Source organism: Catharus ustulatus, chromosome 10 (genome assembly GCF_009819885.2).
Source record: "Catharus ustulatus isolate bCatUst1 chromosome 10, bCatUst1.pri.v2, whole genome shotgun sequence".
Lineage (NCBI taxonomy): Eukaryota > Metazoa > Chordata > Aves > Passeriformes > Turdidae > Catharus > Catharus ustulatus.
Genome location: NC_046230.1, coordinates 14478566 through 14498632, shown reverse-complemented (window position 1 = coordinate 14498632; position 20067 = coordinate 14478566). Strand labels below are relative to the sequence as shown.

General features: G+C 48.5%; 2 protein-coding genes across 7 annotated transcripts in view; both read left to right on the top strand.

Moving 5' to 3' along the window:
• The window catches only part of LOC117000800, a 140244-nt gene extending 121960 nt beyond the window's left edge, over positions 1-18284 (top strand). For 3 of the 4 annotated variants that reach the window (XM_033068825.1, XM_033068827.1, XM_033068828.1), the window contains 11 exons: positions 10210-10366; positions 10588-10814; positions 11820-11976; positions 12199-12425; positions 13438-13594; positions 13793-14043; positions 15045-15201; positions 15400-15668; positions 16677-16827; positions 17026-17294; positions 17682-18284. In XM_033068825.1, coding sequence (XP_032924716.1) covers positions 10210-10366; positions 10588-10814; positions 11820-11976; positions 12199-12425; positions 13438-13594; positions 13793-14043; positions 15045-15201; positions 15400-15668; positions 16677-16827; positions 17026-17294; positions 17682-17771 — 2112 coding nt within the window. In that variant the 3' untranslated portion in view covers positions 17772-18284. The remainder of the gene's footprint in view (positions 1-10209; positions 10367-10587; positions 10815-11819; positions 11977-12198; positions 12426-13437; positions 13595-13792; positions 14044-15044; positions 15202-15399; positions 15669-16676; positions 16828-17025; positions 17295-17681) is intronic. The other variant, XM_033068826.1, reaches the window with a different exon arrangement.
• Positions 8068-12458, top strand: LOC117000803 (phospholipase A and acyltransferase 3-like). Of its 3 annotated transcripts, none has more exons than XM_033068834.1 (4): positions 8068-8142; positions 8539-8749; positions 8940-9202; positions 12426-12458. In XM_033068834.1, the coding sequence occupies exons 1-4, from the start codon at positions 8077-8079 to the stop codon at positions 12441-12443; spliced, it is 558 nt and encodes a 185-aa protein (XP_032924725.1). In that variant the 5' UTR covers positions 8068-8076; the 3' UTR covers positions 12444-12458. The 3 variants fall into 3 exon arrangements, with proteins under 3 accessions (XP_032924725.1, XP_032924724.1, XP_032924726.1); XM_033068833.1 differs by lacking the exon at positions 12426-12458 and adding an exon at positions 11456-11811; XM_033068835.2 differs by lacking the exon at positions 12426-12458 and adding an exon at positions 10815-11165.
• Positions 18285-20067: the final 1783 nt, after the last annotated feature.

Genomic DNA, 20067 nt, shown 5'->3' with positions numbered 1-20067 from the left:
AGGTTTGTGTGCAAGTTCAGCATTCTGGCCTTGCTTCTCCCTGCCATCCCATGAAGAAATATCAAGTCAAGCACATCATCAGTTCCAGGTGATCTCCAGCAGAAGTGACCTGTTTGCCACATCTGCTTTTACTTTTTTTCTGTGATGATTTTAGTGGTGTTCTGCAAGCACTTGATCACAAATCTTCCTTTCCTTACGCTGTCACCTCTACCCCCAGTGCTTTATAGAGGACTGGTGAAAGCTATACCTCAACCTGGTTTTATCAGCTTCATCCTATTGACTGCTTCTATGGGAAAAATTATTTAATCTAAACTTTCTCAAAAAGAAAACAAAACTTATTACTTAAAATTTGTTGTGTGTTTTCCCGCTGAAGGCTTTTGTAGGTCGTGAAATGAACATTCCTGATATGAGAGATGACAAGGGTGACCCAAAGCCTGGGGACCTGATTGAGATCAAACGGGGACATTACGATCACTGGGCCCTCTATGTAGGAGATGGATATGTCATCCATGCGACACCTGTAGGTAAGGCTGGTGTACCCTGGCAGGATGCAGAGGGGGTGTTTGGCTGCTCCAGGAGCCCTGTGTCCCTCCAGGTGCTGCTCCATGAGTACCCTGTGTGTGTAGATGAGGTTTCCAGGAGCAGTCCAAAAGGCATGTGAGGTTTTGGAGGGGCCAGAGAAGATTTGCCTGCCTGCCTTATCTCCTCCCTTCTTATCCCAGATGAAGGAGTCGCATCTCTGGCAGCTGAAAGTGAGACAAGTCTCATCATGAAGGTTAAAATGGAGCACCTGAGGGAGGTGGCTGGAGATGATTCCTGGGCTGTCAACAACAAGTATGACCAGAACTGCACTCCTCTGCCCTTGAATGAGATCATCTGGAGGGCTGAGCGTTGCATTGGCAAGGACATAGTATATGATGTGTTTGACTTCAAATCTGATGATTTTGTGAGAAAACTCCGCTATGGTGGTCAGGTGAGTGGCACAGGATGAGCCCTGGGTGCCTCCCAGAGCAGCTCCTGGCTGCTGCCTGTGAGCCCAGCACTGGGACACAGCCTGCAGCCTGCATGGGCACAGCCCAGTGCCAGGCGTGGGCTCCAAAGCAGCGCTGCCTCTGGCCTCCCCAGAGCCCCTGGAGCTGGAGGGTCACTCTGCTCTGTGTGCACCCTGACAGTGCCCTCTCCTAGGGCTACAAACCTGGGTCTTACCCATTTACCCTATGGGGCACATGTCTCTCATTGATTTAATTACCCTGACTATCTTTGCCTGTTCTCAGTCATCATGTCTGGGGGTAAATATAAGTGTTTATCATCTCTCTAACCTGTGTTTTACTTTCCCTTTGCAGGCCATGACAGCACTACCGAAACTCCGTGCCGTTTATCCGCCGCTGATTTCTGGGGTTGGATCAGCCGCTGTTGGTGTTCTGGCCCGTTTGCCTCTTCTGGCTGGTCTTGCTCCTCCAGCCACTATTCCACTTGTCGCTGGTCTTGGTGTTGGTGCTCTTGCCAGTATTGGTATTGCTTCCCACAATATTGTTGATCACTTCACTCATGCCAAATTTCTAAAGGCAAACAAAGATATACTAGAAGAGAGGTGCTGTTAAAAAGAGCTCAAAGAAGGCGAGCAGTCCTTGGTCACTGTCCAGCTTTTGCCACGAGTATAATCAAGACTTACTAACAACTGTTGTGATAATTAATTCAAAGATTTATTAAAATGTAAAAATCCAAACTCATCTTGCCTCAAATCATCTTTTATCTGTTTGAGCAAAGCTTTGTGTGCAAGTACAACGGTTCAGCCTTGCTTCTCTCTGCTATGCCATTAGAAGTAATAAGTCACGAATGTCACCTTTCTAGGTGACCTCCAGCACTAGCCTGGTTTCCACATCTGCTTTTATCTCATTTTCTGTGATGATTTTTGTGGTAGTCCACAAGCACTTGCAAGCAATTTTTCTATTCCATATGTGTTTTATATATAAATGTGAATAATACATAATGAATTTGGCTCTGGAATATGGGGAGAGTCTTTTTGCTTTTGATGAAAATGGGAGCACGCCAAGTTCTGATATCAGAGACATTTTTCAAGCAAAGCTGGATTCCAGAAAAACCAGGCCAAAGGCTGTTTTATTCCCTGATGGAACTGTGTGGCCAGATCTTGGAGAGGGCAGTGAGGGGGGCAGAGGGGACTGGGGTTGGGCACAGGTGCTGGCACTTGTCCTGCACTTCCAGAAGGGCAGCACCCTGCCTGCTTCAGAGGAGGTATTTGGAAAACTCGTGTGTATATTGGCCCTCAGGCTTTGGCAATAAAAGTGTGCGTCCAATGGTACTTCAGAGCAACATCCTGCCACCACCAGCAGCCTCACAGCTGTGATGCAACCCCATGAGGAAGAGCAAGTCCAGCTCACCAACTGGATCCACTGAAGGCCTTGCTAATTCACAGAACTTGTGGGTTAATGTGGCAATTGAATGTTTTTCCACCCTTCTCCCTGCAGAGACCAATGCCCCTTGAAACACTGGGGTCAGGTGATGCACTCCCAGCACACAGTACTAGCAATGACAGCCAAACTTTCCTTTCATGCCAGGTTGAAATGTCTTTGGGTAGTGGGGGACATGGACAATGTTGGTGGCACCAGACTATTGGCTGGGGAAGCTGTCCCCACATGGTGACCCACCAGTGGTCCCTGTTGGCCACCAGCCCTGGGATGAACTTTGCAGATTCACAGCATCTCGCTTTGCTCTCTGCCCTTCACCCTCTGTGGGTCTGTGCCCCCAAGAGGGGCATGGGCTGGGGCAAGGGAGGGAGCCCAGAGTAAATCCATACACAAATTTCCTTCACTCTTTCTTTTAACACATCAGATTTTTAGGGGGCATCACATACTGGTGATACGCAATGGCAATTTCTCCTTAACTACCCTCCTTTACCCTGCTTTAGACACTGACTTCTTTCACAAGGGTTTTGGTTTTTTTTTTCCTCCTCTCTCCCAAAGCCCCATTTTACAGCAATTCCTCTTCCTGGGCCTACACCAGCCAGCTAGACAGCACTCAGACCATTCCAGCTCCCCTTCTTCTTTTGGAAGAGTTGAAGTTATATCATGGGGCTTTTTCTCAACTCTCAGGGTCCCTTCAGGCAATCTACACCCTGACTGTAATCATACAGCTTTTCAGACCTTTGTTAAACTTGAAGCCCTGAAGATCCTTTCTCATCAGGTGAGTAATACCAATAAAGATAAAAAACCTATGGTGAGAATCATGTATTGATAAACAATGGGGATGCAACACTGACCCAAAACACAGAATGGTGCCAACAAATTCCATCAGGCCCTAAATGATCAGGTGTTCACAGCAAAGGCAGCAGCTCCACCTTCCCTGCTCAAAACACAAAACACAAATCCTACTTACAGCTACAGGACTGTGGGTTTAGTGTTGCACATGGTTTCTGTGTTTAGGATCTATGTTTAGGTTCTCTTAGAAGAGTGGAAAACAGTTCAAATTCCATAGACAAATATTTTCGCCCTAAGGTATTGGAGAACTACTTAATTACCCTTCATCTGCAGCGGTTTTTTCTTTTGTTTTATTCTTCAGCTACAATGTTAATGCCCAGATTAAGCCACTGTTGCTTTTATATTACTAATTTGCTCAAGAAATGTGAGAATCAAGAGCATTTCTACACAAACAGATAATCATCTTCACATACACTTGGTCAAAAGGCATTGTTACTGACTACTCCATGATTGTCTGCAGCATCTGGATCGAAAGCTTTTTAAGTAATGGCAGGCATTACTATGCTCTGGTCATGGTTATGTTTTGCCCTTTTACGTTCTTCCATTGCAAAAAGAAATACAGAATTTCTAGTTTAGTTGGGTGTCTGGACTTTGACAGGTATTACAATCTAATTCATACAACTTGGATCTCCTGAGATAATGATGAAGTTAATTGTCATTGCAAGGCCATTAGAGAGAATGCCTTATCTTGATATAAAAGTTGCAATTGCAAAATTATGGACACCAGTACAGTAATTTCACGAATACAAGCTGCACCAATTTGACTAAGATTTTGCTCCTAAACCGGAAATGCGGCTAATAATCAGGAGCGGCTAATATGTGAATAATTTTCTGACATTTACAACCTCAGAAGTGCCAGTCAGAGTGCTGAGCCAAGCTGCTGCAAAGTCGGCATTTTGCGATTGTTACAAATTGCTACTCTGTTGCACCGCGGGTGGAGCCTGGCTCCCTGCAGGCAGAACGGGGGGCGGAGAGAGAGGTGGGAGAGCTCCCTCCTTCCCTCCTCTGCCGCAGCCCGGGGGAGAGACGGGGGGGGCCCAGCTCCGCCATTGCCGCAGCTCTGGGAGGAGAGGGGGGACCCGGGCCACCCCTGCCGCGGCTCGGGGAGGCGGCGGGGGGCTCCGTCCCTGCCTGCCACCACAGGGCAGCGCCGGGCCAGGGTGACCGAGCCCAGTGGCAGCGGCGGCTGGCCCCCAGTGGCCCTGCCGAGCGGCAGCGCCGGGCTGGGTTACCTCGCCCCTTCAGCAGCCCCTAGCGGGCCGAGCCTGCACAGCCTTAGCTCAGCCAATAAACCCCGCCCTGCCGCCATTCCGTTAGTATTTGGCAACTTTGTTGCACGCGGGTCCTCGCTGCGAACGACAGAGCGGCTTATATTCAGGTGCGGCTTATTTATGGACAAAAAACAAAATATTTGCCAACACCCAGAGATGCGGCTTATACTCAGTGCGGCTTGTATTCGTGAATTTACTGTACTTTAAGTACACAGGTACACTGGCACCTCTGAGCACTTGTTCAGTGTGGGAGTGCTACTCATCCTACAGATACTGGAGATACAAAAATGTGACGTGCAGCCAACACACCTGTGCTGGCAAAAGCCTCAGCTCTTCACATGGACTTAACCAAGATCAGTGAGAGGCAGCAATAAAATGCTCCTGGGCAGTACTCCACAGACAGCACTTCACCTCCTCAAGGAGCCTCTCAAAAGGCTGAATCTTGCCCAGTAATTCAGCCCAGGAACAATGATTTTAGCAGTGAATTTGGAGGCAATGTAACCTGGCTCTAAGCAGCATGCTATCATGGCAAACAGGTCAGTGCATCTCAGAGCTGCCATCCCTTCACCCCTCCACCACCTCTAATCTCATCACACCATCTTCAGGGATTGCAGTTCTCAGTGTCCACCTCTAACCCTTATGTCTTCCTGAAGATTCATAAAACATTTGTCAGGAGTCAGGGATCCCCTTTCCTGGCTGGCAATGCTGTGCCTGAGGCATCCCAGGACATGGTTGTTCCTCCTGGCTTCCAGGGAACAGTTTATCAGCTTATCCATGTCTGTAACTAGAAAATGCTGATAGCCAATTCCTCTCTGGCAGCAACTATATTGTAAACCAAAAGCCAGACTGTAAGTCGTGTGATTTCCCAGAACAGCCATCTAACCAAGGTTAGACCTTTTGAGCAGTCATCTAACCGAGGTTAGACCTTTCTGATCTTACACTGCTGCTCAGCAGACAGTATCCAAACGGGGGGAGGGAGAAGACTGAAGTAGCATAAAAGTCTGTGATATTTTTTGATTTAAGAAAATCACTGTGAATATGATATTTATTTGGAAGAAAGAAAACGTAATGGTCTGTGAGGTCAGCAGTAATCAGCCTCAGAGTACTGCTAAAATGATGGTTTGATTTCCTCGTACTTCCATATTTTAACTATTCTACATTCTGTCAGTCTTATAACAACTGTCACCACTCACTCTTATGGTTTATGTTAAAACAGGTCACAAGCCCCACAGACATCTGAGAGCATAATTTTGGTTACTGTAGCACCTAACTAACAGCAAAAGGTTTAGATGAAGTTTTTCAGAGATTTACTCACCACTCGGCTTTTCTGAAGTATTGACAGGCTATTCTATTAGTGGGACTAAAATAGCCAATGAAAGTGTTTTCTGCATAAAGGTTGGAAGTGAAATTAATTACTCATCTGACAAATTTCGGTCCCTCATTGAAAATTTAATGCATTCTTCGACATTCACTAGAACAAAGAGACAGACACTAAATCAGGGTGCCAGCCCTCAGACACTGAATCTGTATCTGGACTGAACCACCACCATCTCATGAGGACCACTCTGCCACCAGGCACTTCCATTAGTATTTCAAACATGAAGTTTCAGCCTCGGATAGAAATGCAAAGTTCAAATCAAATAAACTTTTCAGAGTTCCACACTGGAGTTGTCTTCAAAACTTCTCTGCAGAGGGCACTGAAAAGGTTGGTAACACCAAATCTAACCAGTTTCAATAGCCCTGGAACTTTTCATGAATTTTGTAGGGTTTCAAACATACTTCACTAGAAATACAGGCACATACCTGTTTAGAATGCCAGTATTCATAGGTGTGTCCCATTTTAAAAACACCTCTGTAGCATCCATAGCCCAGTGAAGTGGACACAGATGACACAACAATATCCTGTATGCAGAAACACATGCAGGGCATTTCTATATGCAAACTCAGCAAGTAACTATCCATGATTGTTTTCCCTCTTATCCAACAGATGTTTGTTTTGTCCTCTGTAGAGGAAGATCAGTCCCGCAGTGTGTCCTTATTTACACAGGAAAAAAAAACTATCTTGTGTCCATGGCAGAGGAGAAAAGGAAATCAGGAGGTGAAAAATAGTCGTTAAAAATAGCAATTTTATAACTATATTCCCCTTTCTAAAATACACTTGTGCTATACTCTGCTGATGAGCAGGTTTAGTAGGTGCATCAAAAGCTGTGCAAGCATGCAAAGCAAAACAGAAAATTAATTCAATCCTATTTTAAATGGCAGTTTTACAATGCTTTAAATAACCAAGTCAAGGCTTCTTCTTATTTTGTACTGCCCATTGTTATTACCTCTGAAAAAAGCCCTTAGTTTCAATACAGAAAAGAATGTTATAATCAAAATTAAGCTGAAACTCATTTTTGGATTCCTGGAAATTGAATCAAAACATGTTTCATGGCTAATTAAATGGTTATACAGCAACCCATGAGCTTTTGCCTTTCTGTACTCAGAGAATTCTGTCTCCACACACTGTTAAAAAAGCACTGCATGAGGGCAGCATACAGAACTCCCGTATCTCTACTTCATCCTCTAAGAGAAGAATACTGGAATTACCTCCTTTGGAGAATGTCTTGCTGTTCATCTAAGCTGCATTTGCACCATGCTTCTCTTTGCAGTCAGGGTGATGTTGCTCATTGTGGGGCTGCCTTTCCATGGAGCCCGGTGGGAGCATTGACAGGATTTGGTGGAACACTGCCTGAAGTGCAAACTGACAGTGTGAGGAGGAGCAGCAGAATCCATCACTTGCTGTATTCAACACTCCTGAGCCTTTCTAGGAAATGTAGGCAAGGCCTCAGACCCGCACGAGTTGCCATGGAGTAAAGTCAAGGCTGTTCTTCTCCCAACAGCTGAGAGAACAATCCTTACCTGTGCTGTGGGGCACAACCAGCACAAGCACAGTGGGTCCCTAAATGGAAGGACCTTTTAGGCATTTCAACCATCTGAATTTGGAGCACATGAGAGGATGAAAATCTTGGCTGATTCAGTGCAAGTTAGTGAAGCCCCAGCATTGTAAATCCTGGAGCCCAGCTTCAGGATCTCACCTGCTCCTCTTCACTGCATTTGTAGTTGGTCTTAACATCAATCTAATCCATGCTTTTTGCTGCAAAGTCTTTTGCATTTACACAAAGCCATTTCAACTGTCTCAGCAGCATCACCTGCCATTTGTGGTGCTGACTGACTGGTCCTCAAGGCAGGATTTACTCAGCACACAGAGGTGGTTGTTCTGATAGATAATGCTCTGTAGATTGAAAATGCACAGGGTCGGTTGCCCATAACTGCACAGGAGGGCCTCTCTGGAAAAGAGTCTCCATGCAATGAGGCAGTGGCCAGACTTTGTTGGGTACAAGAAGAGATTTTCCAGTCCAAGTATGGTTTTGGCACCACCCATGGTAGTACAGCCTTTCCATCAGCACGGGGTCATCCAATGACAGAAAAGAGGACTCGGGGAAAGTGCTTGCAGTGAGCCCAGCAGGAACCACGCAATTTCCTCTGGTATGGTATTTATAGTGAGAACCCCAACCCGGGACTTTCCGCACGACAGAAGCAGGACAGGCGCTGGGGTGAGCGGATCTCGGGCGATGCGAGCGGGCGTTTCCCAGCAGGATGCAGCCCCTGCTCGCTGCCGGCGGCGGGCGCGGCTGTGCCGGGCACGGGCCGGAGGTGCCCCAGGGGCTGGGCACGGGCTGGGCACCGCGGGCACCCCCGGGCAGCCGCCTTTGGGCAGCGGAGCGGGCCCGGCGCCGGCGGCAGCGGAGCCCCGAAGGGAGCGCGGCCGGGAGGGGAGCGCGGGCACCGCGGGCGGCCGGGGGCAGGCGCGGCCGGCGGCAGCAGCTGCACACACAGCCGGGCCGGGCTCGGCCTCGGCCGGATGCGCTGGGTGCCAGCGGGGCCGCCGCTCCCGCAGCCGCTGCCCTCGGGGCCGCCACTGACACCCTCCGTGCCTGCGCTCCCGGCAGCTGCCCCTGCACAGCCCTCGCCTCCCCGCTGCGCTCTGCCCTGCGCTCAGCCGGCCCAGCTACAGCTGCACGTCCTCACTGCACGCTCCTGAGATGGGACAGGACAAGAGCAAACCCCAGCCTGGGGACCTGATCGAGATTGACCGGCCATTTCATCAGCACTGGGCCCTCTACATAGGGGATGGATATGTCATAAACTTGACACCTGTAGGTAAGTGTATTTCTGACCGGCGAGTTGCAGAGGTCTTCTCGCAGTACTTTGGGAACCGTGTCTCCCTCCATGGGAGATGGACCCTTTGTGTGTAAAAGCCTTTTGCAATAGCAGAGGAAACTCCTCTGAGGTCTTGGAGGGACCAGAGAGGGTCTGCCTTCCTGCCTTGTCTTCTCCCTTCCGTATACAGATAAACCAAAGATAATGCTGGGAACCTACAACCTGCCAGTTTTTACCAGTACAGTGAAGAGGCAGCTCCTGGAAGAGGTGGTGGGAAATCATAAATGGCATGTCAACAACAAGTCTGATGAGTACCAAACTCCTCTCCCAGTGAAGCAGATCATCCAGCGTGCTGCAGCTTATGTGGGCAAGGAGGTGACATATTGTTTGTTTGGTAGAAGTTCCGAGTACTTTGTGACAGAGCTGCGCTATGGAGAAGCAGTCTCTGAGCAGGTGAGTGACAGAGGGTGAGCCCTGGGTGCCTCCCAGAGCAGCTCCTGGCTGCTGCCTGTGAGCCCAGCACTGGGACACAGCCTGCAGCCTGCATGGGCACAGCCCAGTGCCAGGCGTGGGCTCCAAAGCAGCGCTGCCTCTGGCCTCCCCAGAGCCCCTGGAGCTGGAGGGTCACTCTGCTCTGTGTGCAGCCTGACAGTGCCCTCTCACTGAGTGACACCTCCTAGGGCTACAAACCTGGGTCTTACCCCTTCTACTCATGGGGCACATAGCTCTGTTAGATTTAATTCTTCTGATTATCGCTGCAGATTCTCCATTCCCATACCTGGGGCTAAATGAAATTTCTCCTTGTGTTTTCAGCTTCATTTTTGCTTTCCCTTTTTCTGGTAAGATAGCAACTGTTTGCATGCTGGCAGTAGGATCAGTGCTGTTGCCTTCACTGTGTCAGTGGGCTTACTGGGCATGAAATCCCAAGAGAAAGAGAGCACTGATGGGCCATGAGGAAAAGCTGAGAGAAAGGCAGGGATTCCCTGGCTGCATGCCCTGCTTTTGCCAGACTTATAGAAAGAACTAAATGAAAGCTTTAATAAAACAAAACAAAATAAACCCAAATTAATCATGCCTAGAATCTTCTTTTGTATAGATACAGGTTTGTATACAAGTTCAACATTCTGTATTTGCTTCTTGCTGCCATCGAATTAAGAAATACCAAGTCAAGCACATCATCAATTCACGGTGATCTCCAGCAGCACTCGTCTGTTTGTCACATCTGCTTCTCTCTTTGATGAATTTTGTGGTAGTCCGCAGGACCTTGAAAACAAATTTTCCTTTCCTTACACTGCCACTTCACCTCCGGTGCTTTGCAGAACACTGGTGCAAGCTTTCTACCTCCTCCTGGTCTTATCAGCTGCATCCTATTGGCTGTTTCTATGGAAAAACTGATTTTAACCTTAACTTTCACAAAAAGTAAACTAAAATTTCCTGATCGTTTACTCTGTGTTTTCTAGCTGAGGACTTTCATAGGTGGTGAATTGCACATTCTTGGTATGAGTGACTTCGAGTACACCCCAAATCTTGGGGACATGATCGAGATCAAACGGGAACATGACGATCACTGGGCCCTCTACGTGGGGGATGGATATGTCATCCATGGGACACCTGTAGGTAAGGCTGGTGAAACGTGACAGGATACAGAGGGCATGTTGGGTTGCTCCAGGAGCCATATATCCTGCCAGGCACTGCTCCATGTGCACCTTGTGTGTGTAGATGTAATATCCAGGAGCAGTTCAAAACCATCTGTGGTTTTGGATGGGGCTGAGAAGTTTTGCCTGCCTGTATTTTCTCCTCCATGCTTTTCCCAAATGATGGAGTTCCATCCCTATCAGCTGGCAGTGAGAAAATAGTCATCAAAAAGATCACAAAGGAGCTTCTGAAGGAGGTGGTTGGAAATGACTCCTGGGCTGTCAACAACAAATATGACCAGTACTGCTGTCCTCTGCCTGTGCAAGTGATCATCCGGCGTGCTGAGAGATGCATAGACGGGGAGTTGCCTTATTATGTTATTGACTTCAAAGCTGACGGTTTTGTGACAAAACTCCGCTATGGTGGCCAGGTGAGTGGCACAGGGTGAGCCCTGGGTGCCTCCCAGAGCAGCTCCTGGCTGCTGCCTGTGAGCCCAGCACTGGGACACAGCCTGCAGCCTGCATGGGCACAGCCCAGTGCCAGGCGTGGGCTCCAAAGCAGCACTGCCTCTGGCCTCCCCAGAGCCCCTGGAGCTGGAGGGTCACTCTGCTCTGTGTGCAGCCTGACAGTGCCCTCTCACTGAGTGACACCTCCTAGGGCTACAAACCTGGGTCTTACCCCTTCTGCTAATGAGGCACATAGCTCTGTTAGATTTAATTCTTCTGATTATCGCTGCAGATTCTCCATTCCCATACCTGGGGCTAAATGAAATTTCTCCTTGTGTTTTCAGCTTCATGTTTGCTTTCCCTTTTTCTGGTAAGATAGCAACTGTTTGCATGCTGGCAGTAGGATCAGTGCTGTTGCCTTCACTGTGTCAGTGGGCTTACTGGGCATGAAATCCCAAGAGAAAGAGAGCACTGATGGGCCATGAGGAAAAGCTGAGAGAAAGGCAGGGATTCCCTGGCTGCATGCCCTGCTTTTGCCAGACTTATAGAAAGAACTAAATGAAAGCTTTAATAAAACAAAAAAAAAAACCCAAATTAATCATGCCTAGAATCTTCTTTTGTATAGATACAGGTTTGTGTGCAAGTTCAGCATTCCGTATTTGCTTCTCGCGGCCATCGAATTAAGAAATACCAAGTCAAGCACATCATCAATTCACGGTGATCTCCAGCAGCACTCGTCTGTTTGTCACATCTGCTTCTCTCTTTGATGAATTTTGTGGTAGTCCGCAGGACCTTGGAAACAAATTTTCCTTTCCTTACACTGCCACTTCCCCTCCGGTGCTTTGCAGAACACTGGTGCAAGCTTTCTACCTCCTCCTGGTCTTATCAGCTGCATCCTATTGGCTGTTTCTATGGAAAAACTGATTTTAACCTTAACTTTCACAAAAAGTAAACTAAAATTTCCTGATAGTTTACTCTGTGTTTTCTAGCTGAGGGCTTTCATATGTGGTGAATTGCACATTCTTGGTATGAGTGACTTCGAGTACACCCCAAATCTTGGGGACATGATCGAGATCAAACGGGAACATGACGATCACTGGGCCCTCTACGTGGGGGATGGATATGTCATCCATGGGACACCTGTAGGTAAGGCTGGTGAAATGTGACAGGATACAGAGGGCATGTTGGGTTGCTCCAGGAGCCATATATCCTGCCAGGCACTGCTCCATGTGCACCTTGTGTGTGTAGATGTAATATCCAGGAGCAGTTCAAAAACCATCTGTGGTTCTGGACGGGGCTGAGAAGTTTTGCCTGCCTGTATTTTCTCCTCCATGCTTTTCCCAAATGATGGAGTTCCATCCCTATCAGCTGGCAGTGAGACAATAGTCATCAAAAAGATCACAAAGGAGCTTCTGAAGGAGGTGGTTGGAACTGACTCCTGGGCTGTCAACAACAAGTATGACCAGTACTGCTGTCCTCTGCCTGTGCAAGTGATCATCCGGCGTGCTGAGAGATGCATAGACGGGGAGTTGCCTTATTATGTTATTGACTTCAAAGCTGACGGTTTTGTGACAAAACTCCGCTATGGTGGCCAGGTGAGTGACAGAGGGTGAGCCCTGGGTGCCTCCCAGAGCAGCTCCTGGCTGCTGCCTGTGAGTCCAGCACTGGGACACAGCCTGCAGCCTGCATGGGCACAGCCCAGTGCCAGGCGTGGGCTCCAAAGCAGCGCTGCCTCTGGCCTCCCCAGAGCCCCTGGAGCTGGAGGGTCACTCTGCTCTGTGTGCAGCCTGACAGTGCCCTCTCACTGAGTGACACCTCCTAGGGCTACAAACCTGGGTGATACCCCTTCTGCTGATGCTGCACACGCCTAATTTTGATTTAATTCTCCTGATTATGGATACTGAGTCTCCATTCCCATTCTTGGGGCTAAATGAAATTGCTCCTCGTGTTTCCAACCCGAGTTTTAAGTTCCCTTTATGTGATAAGATAGCAATTTTTCGTATGCTGGCAGTAGGATTAGTGCTGTTGCCTTCACTGTGTCGGTGGGCTTTCCAGTCATAAATCCAGAGAGAAAGAGAGAACTGATGGGCCATGAGGAAAACTGAGAGAAAGGCAGGGATTCCCTGGATGCATGGGATCTCTGCCCTGCTATTGCCACCCTTAGAGAAATAATTAAATGAAAGTCTTAGTAAAACATAAAAACTGAAACTCTTGATGCCTAGAATCTTCTTTTATATGAATAGGTTTGTGTGCAGGTTGAGCATTCTGGCTTTGCTCCTCCCTCCCAACCCATTAAGAAATACCAAGTCAAGAACATCATCAATTCAAGGTGACCACCAGCAGCACTGGTCTGTTTGTTACATCTGCTTCTCCTTCTGTCTGTGATGAATTTTGTGGTAGTCTCAGGCACTTGAAAGAAAATTTTCCTTTCCTTACACTGCCACTTCCCATCCAGTGCTTTGCTGAGGACTGATGTATTCTTTCTACTCAACCTGGTTTTATCAGCTGCATCGTATTGGCTGTTTCTACGGAAAGGTTGATTTTAACCTTTACTTTCTCAAAAAGGAAACTGAATTTCTTGCTGATACCTCACTGTTTTTGTCCCAGTTGTGGTGTACTGTTGGCAGTGAATTGCTCATTCCTGATATGAGTCATGACAAGTTCAAGCCAAATCCCGGGGACATGATCGAGATCAAGCGCACAGGTTACCAGCACTGGGCCCTCTACATGGGGCGTGGATATGTCATCCATATGACACCTGTAGGTAAGGCTGGTGTACCCTGGCAGGATGCAGCGGGGATATTGAGGTGGTCCAGGATCCCTTTCTACCTCCAGGTGCTGCTCCATGTGGAATCTGTGTGTATATATGAGGTTTCCAGGAGCAGTCCAAAAGTCATCTGAGAATTTGGATGAACCAGAGAAGGTTTACCTGACTTCCTTATCACCTCCATTTCTTTCCCAGATGAAACAATACCATCCTATTCAGCCAGCAATGAGACAACAGTCATCTTAAGGATTAAAAAGGCACTCCTGACGGTGGTGGCCAGAAATGATTCCTGGGCTGTCAACAACAAATATGACCAGTACCGCAGTCCCCTGCCCGTGGAGGAGATCATCAAGCGTGCTGAGGGTTGCATTGGCAAGGAGATGGCATATCATGTGTTTGACTTCAAAGCTGATGATTTTGTGAGAAAACTCCGCTATGGTGGCCAGGTGAGTGGCACAGGGTGAGCCCTGGGTACCTCCCAGAGCAGCTCCTGGCTGCTGCCTGTGAGCCCAGCACTGGGACACAGCCTGCAGCCTGCATGGGCACAGCCAGTGCCAGGCGTGGGCTCCAAAGCAGCGCTGCCTCTGGCCTCCCCAGAGCCCCTGGAGCTGGAGGGTCACTCTGCTCTGTGTGCAGCCTGACAGTGCCCTCTCCTAGGGCTACAAACCTAGGTCTTACCCCCTCTGCACATGGGGTCCAGGCCTCATTTTGATATAGTTCTCCTGACTATTGCTGCCTATTCTCCATTCCCATACCTGGGGCAAAATGAAAGTGCTCTACGACTTTCCAGTCTGAGTTTTACTTTTCCTTTATCTGCTAAGATAGCAATTGTTTGCATGCTGTCAGTAGGATCAGTGCTGTTGCCTTCACTGTGTCAGTGGGCTTACTGGGGATGAAATCCAGAGAGAAAGAGAGCACTGATGTGGCATCAGGAAAAGCTGAGAGGAAGACAATGATTCCCTGGTTGCATGGGGTCTCTGCCCTGCTATTGCCACCCTGAGGGAAAGCATTATATAAAGCTATAATAAAACATAAAAACCTGAACACATCATGCCTAGAACCTTCTTTTATAGATTTATAGGATATAGGTTTGTGTGCAGGTTGAGCATTCTGGCTTTGCTCCTCCCTCCCAACCCATTAAGAAATACCAAGTCAAGAACATCATCAATTCAAGGTGATCAGCAGCAGCACAGGCTCGTGTGTGACATCTGCTTTTACTGTTTGTCTGTGATCATTTTAGTGGTAGTCTCAGGCACTTGAAAGCAAATTTTACTTTCCTTACCCTGCCACTTTCCCTCCAGTGCTTTGGTGAGGACTGGTGTGAGCTTTCTACATCATCCTGGTTTTATCTGCTACATCCTATTGGCTGTTGCTGTGGAAATGCTGATTTTAACTTCCTCAAAAAGTGAACTAATTTTTTGCTGAGAGTTTATTCTGTGTTTTTCAGCTGATGACTTTTGTTGGCATTGAATTGTGCATTCCTGATACGATATATGACCAAATCTATCCAAATCCTGGGGACATGGTCGAGATCAAGCAGCCAGGTCACCATCACTGGGCCCTCTACATGGGGGATGGATATGTCATCCATGTGACAGCTGTAGGTAAGACTGGTGTACTCTGTCAGAATGCAGAGGGAGTGTTGAGGTGCTCCAGGAGCCCTATGTACCTCCAGGTGCTGCTCCGTATGGACCCTGTGTGTGTAGATGAGGTTTCCGGGAGTAGTCCAAAAGCCATCTGAGGTTTTGGACAGGCCAGAGAAGATTTGCCTACCTGCCTTATATCCTTCCTGCCATTCCCAGGTGAAAATTCTCTACGCGTGTCAACCGGCAGTGGGACAGTACATATTAGAAAGTTGAAGGTGAAGAAACAACTCCTGGCGGACGTGGCCAGATATGAAACATGTTGTGTCAACAACAAGTATGACCACTACCTAACTCCTTGCCCGGTGAAGGAGATCATCCAGCGTGCTGAGTACTGGATTGGCCGGGAGTGGCCATATGATGTGTTTAGTAAGCACAGTGAGCACTTTGTGACAGAGCTCCGCTATGGAGAAGCAGTCTCTAAGCAGGTGAGTGGCACAGGGTGAGCCCTGGGTGCCTCCCAGAGCAGCTCCTGGCTGCTGCCTGTGAGCCCAGCACTGGGACACAGCCTGCAGCCTGCATGGGCACAGCCCAGTGCCAGGCGTGGGCTCCAAAGCAGCGCTGCCTCTGGCCTCCCCAGAGCCCCTGGAGCTGGAGGGTCACTGCTCTGTGTGCACCCTGACAGTGCCCTCTCACTGAGTGCCACCTCCTAGAGCTACAAACCTGGGTCTTACCCCTTCTGCTGATGGGGCACAGGGCTCTTTTTCATTTAGTTCTCCTGATTATTAGCTGCCTCTTCTTCATTCCCATCCCTGGCGCTAAATGAAAGTGCTCCTTGTGTTTCCAGCCTGATTTTTGCTTTCCCTTTACCTGCTAAGATAGCAATTGTTCGCATGCTGGCAGTAGGATCAGTGCTGTTGCCTTCACTGTGTGAGTGGACTTTCTGGGCATGAAATCCAGAGAGAAAGAGAGCACTGATGGGCCATAAAGAAAAGCTGAGAGAAAGGCAGGGATTCCCTGGCTGCATGGGGTCTCTGCCCTGCTATTGCCACCCTTAGAGAAAGAATTAAGAAAGTCTTAATAAATTATTAAAACCCAAACTCCTTATACCTGGAATCTTCTGTTATATGAGTGCAAGTTGAGCATTCTGGATTTGCTTCTCCCTGCCATCCCATTAAGAAATACCAAGTCAAGCATACCAAAAATTCAAGGTGATCCCCAGTAGTATTAGTCTGTCACATCTGCTTTTACTTTTTCTTCGTGATGATTTTTTGTGATATTCTGCAAACACTTGAAAGCAAATTTTCGTTTCCTTACACTGCTACCTCCCCTCCAGTGCTTTGCTGAAGACTGCTGCAAGCTTTCTATCTCATCCTAGTTTTATCAGCTACATTCTATTGACTCTTTCTATGGAAAAAACTGATTTTAACCTTAATTTCCTCAAAAAGTAAGCTAAATTTCTCACTGAGAGCTTGCTGACTGTTTTCCATCTGAAGGCTTTTGTAGATGGTGGATTGCACAATCTTGATATGAGAGATGATGAGGAATACCCAAAGCCTGGGGACCTGATTGAGATCGACCGGGGACTTTACCAGCACTGGGCCCTCTACGTGGGGCATGGATATGTCATCCATGTGACACCTATAGGTAAGGCAGATGAAGCAGTGTAGGATGAAGAGAGGGTGTTGGGGTGCTCCAGGAGCCCTTTCTACCTCCACATGCTGCTCCGTGTGGCCTCTGTGTGTGTAGATGAGGTTTCCATGGACAGTCCAGAAGCCATCTGATGATTTGGATGGGCCATAGAAGATTTGCCTGCCTGCCTTATCTCTTCCCTGCCTTCCCCAGGTGAAAATTCTCCACCTGCGTCAGCCAGCACCATGTCATTCCTTTTGAAAGTGGCAAAGGTGAAGAAAGAACTCCTGGACAAGGCTGCTGGAAAGGATAACTGGCGTGTCAACAACAAGTATGACGATGTCCTCATTCCTTTCCCTGTGGAGGAGATCATCCGGCGTGCTGAGCGCCAGGTTGGCAGGATTGTGCTCTATTTTTTGTTGTACAAGAACTGTGAGCACTTTGTGACCAAGCTCCGCTATGGAAAAGCAGTGTCTGAGCAGGTGAGTGGCAGAGGGTGAGCCCTGGGTGCCTCCCAGAGCAGCTCCTGGCTGCTGCCTGTGAGCCCAGCACTGGGACACAGCCTGCAGCCTGCATGGGCACAGCCCAGTGCCAGGCGTGGGCTCCAAAGCAGCGCTGCCTCTGGCCTCCCCAGAGCCCCTGGAGCTGGAGGGTCACTCTGCTCTGTGTGCAGCCTGACAGTGCCCTCTCACTGAGTGACACCTCCTGGGGCTACAAACCTGGGTGTTACCCCTTCTGTTTTATGGCAGTGCTCTCACGTATTTATTTGCTCGGATTATCCCTGCCTCTTCTACATTGTTATGCTGGGGGGCGGAATAAACATAAGTGCTCCTCATGTTTCCAGCCCGTATTTCTCTTTCCCTTTACAGGTCGAAAAAATAAATCGCAGTACTGCAGCAGGAATGGGAAGTATTTTTGGTACGGCCGCTCTGGCTGGGATAGCATTGTTAGTGATATAGTATTACTGATTGGCTGCCAGTTGGAGCTCAGAGCAACGTGGGGGCAGCCCCTGAACACAGCAGTCACTGGTCAGATTTTTCTACAGCTGCCATCAAGGTTTCCTAGGCACTGTGCCATCCTTAATGTAAACATTAAACAATCCGTAATAAAATGTATTCTTAAATCCAAACTCCTGTTGCCCTAAAGTCCACATTAATCTGAATATAGCTTTAAGGGCAGGTTTAAGAATTCAGCCTTACTTCTCCCATTAAGAAATGATAAATCAAGATGACCATTGTTCAAGATGATCCCCAGCAGTTCTAGCCTGGTCACCACATCTGGTTTTATTGCACGGTCTGTGATGATTTTTGTGGTAATCTGGGAGCACTTGCAAGCAATTTATGCATTCCCTTCCCCACACCACTCCTCCAGTGCTTTGCTGATGACTGGTGCAGGCTTTTCCTCCTCTTTTGATCAGCTAGCTCCTGGAAGTTCTTCCTTTGCATCACTGAAATAAAATGTACTGCTGAGAATTTAATGTGTTTTCCAAATGAGGCCGGGTGGAGGTGGGGTTTGGTGTAAAAGACAGAATTCTGCCAAGGAAGGCGGGAACCTTCCTGGATGCAAAAGAAGACTCCTCCCTCCAAATGACTATGACTTCGAAATGACGGGGCTTTGAGGCAGAAAGGAGGAAAGAGCAGCAAGAGTTCTGTACTAGAACATGTATGGAGCAGAGCAGCCAAGAGCTCCACAGCCGCACTCCCAGGGCGCGGAGCAGCGCTGTCCCGACAGCTGCCGGGGCACGGGCGGGCTCGGCACGGAACGGCCCGGGCGGGGCAGACGGGAGAGCCGCGGCCAATCCGCTCAGCAGCAGCGGCCACGGGCGGGCAGCGCAGCCACCAACAAACACATCGTGGTGCTGAGCCAGAGCGCAGCCGAGTCCCGGCACAGAGCGCAGCGCTGCCCGCGGCACCGCGCCACGGCTCCGCATGCCCCGAGCGCAAGAGAGCTCCAAACCAGCTACGAAACTGCCAAACCCCCATTCCCCTCCCCAGACGGTTCCCTTCATGTGCCAGGGATATCAGACAATTCCTTCATATGGATCATTCACCCCCATTCCATCTCCACGCATTCACCCTCTCCTGCTCCCAACGTCCTCACGATGATAACGGGAAAATTTCACTTAGAAGCCTGAACGCATAAGAGTGGGAAAGCTCTGGCTGCCAGGTCTGCAAAGAGACAGGCAGGGCATGTGCCGTGTCTTGAAACCTGCACTTGTGCTGCCTAAACTGAGCAGCTCCTGGGAGGTGGGGAGATAGGAAGCCAGGGCACGTTTACAGGCTGTATCCTTCAGTGTTTTACAGGGTCATCCTGATTTTGCTGCCAGGATGATTTGCTCGTTTTTACCTGCCTACAGAGCATTCCTTTCCCTGGCTCGACTGACTCTTTGGCAGTAGCAGATCCCCAGTTTTGGGAGATCTCACAGAAAAAACCCAACTCCCCTTTTCCCTGTCATCTCTTTATTCCTCTGTGCCACCAATATTTCCCACTTCATACATGTATTTGCAATAAGTGCTGACCTTGAACCTGAACAAACCTGCTAGACAATTTTCCTTCAGACTCACAGCCCATTCTAGGATTCTACTCCTTGCACTACCAAAACACTGAGGGACTTAAACAATTACTAAGGCAGCCAGGAGACTTTGACTCACAGAGCTGCGGCCGTTATCACTTCAGGGGCCAAATGTTGATTCTAAAGCTCTCATAGTGCCACTACCACCTCAATCTTCTGCCAGGCAGCAGGAAGGCAAAGCCAGGGTCCCTGCAATGTGGGGGGTGAGGGATGTGAAGCATGAGCAGTGAGGCACCCATGCTTCATCACCCAAAGGAGTGATCCACAGCATTTCCTTGTCACAAAGGTGATGTATGGATTGTCTTGGAAGAAAACTTCCCAGGGAAAGTCTGCTTTATTGTCCTCTACCTGGAGTATCTGCATTAAGTGTTTGGAACCAGGTAATCTGCATCCCACTTGTGAGACACAGAATCCTGTGCTGTTTTTCTTACATGTAACTGCTGCACTCTAGGGAGAGGTGAGAGCAGAACAGCTGTCTGTGAGAGGCTGCCTGGTTTTGTCTGCTCTGATCAGATTAAACCCCAGCCAGCAACAAAGCACCAGGCAGCCACTCACTCACTCCATGGTCAGCCCCATCGGGAAGGTAATCAGAAGAGCTGAAATTAAAAACTTGTGTCTTGAGATAAAAGTTGTGTAGTAGGTGTATCAAAAAGTGTGCAAGCATGCAGAACAGAACAGAAAAT

Excerpts from the sequence above, each read along its gene's own strand:
- LOC117000803 (XM_033068833.1), top strand. The coding sequence starts at position 8,077 with ATGGTATTTATAGTGAGAACCCCAACCCGGGACTTTCCGCACGACAGA. Across the intron at positions 8,750-8,939 it reads CATAAACTTGACACCTGTAG|ATAAACCAAAGATAATGCTG; the intron begins GTAAGTGTATTT and ends TTCCGTATACAG. Across the intron at positions 9,203-11,455 it reads GAGAAGCAGTCTCTGAGCAG|ATACAGGTTTGTGTGCAAGT; the intron begins GTGAGTGACAGA and ends TCTTTTGTATAG.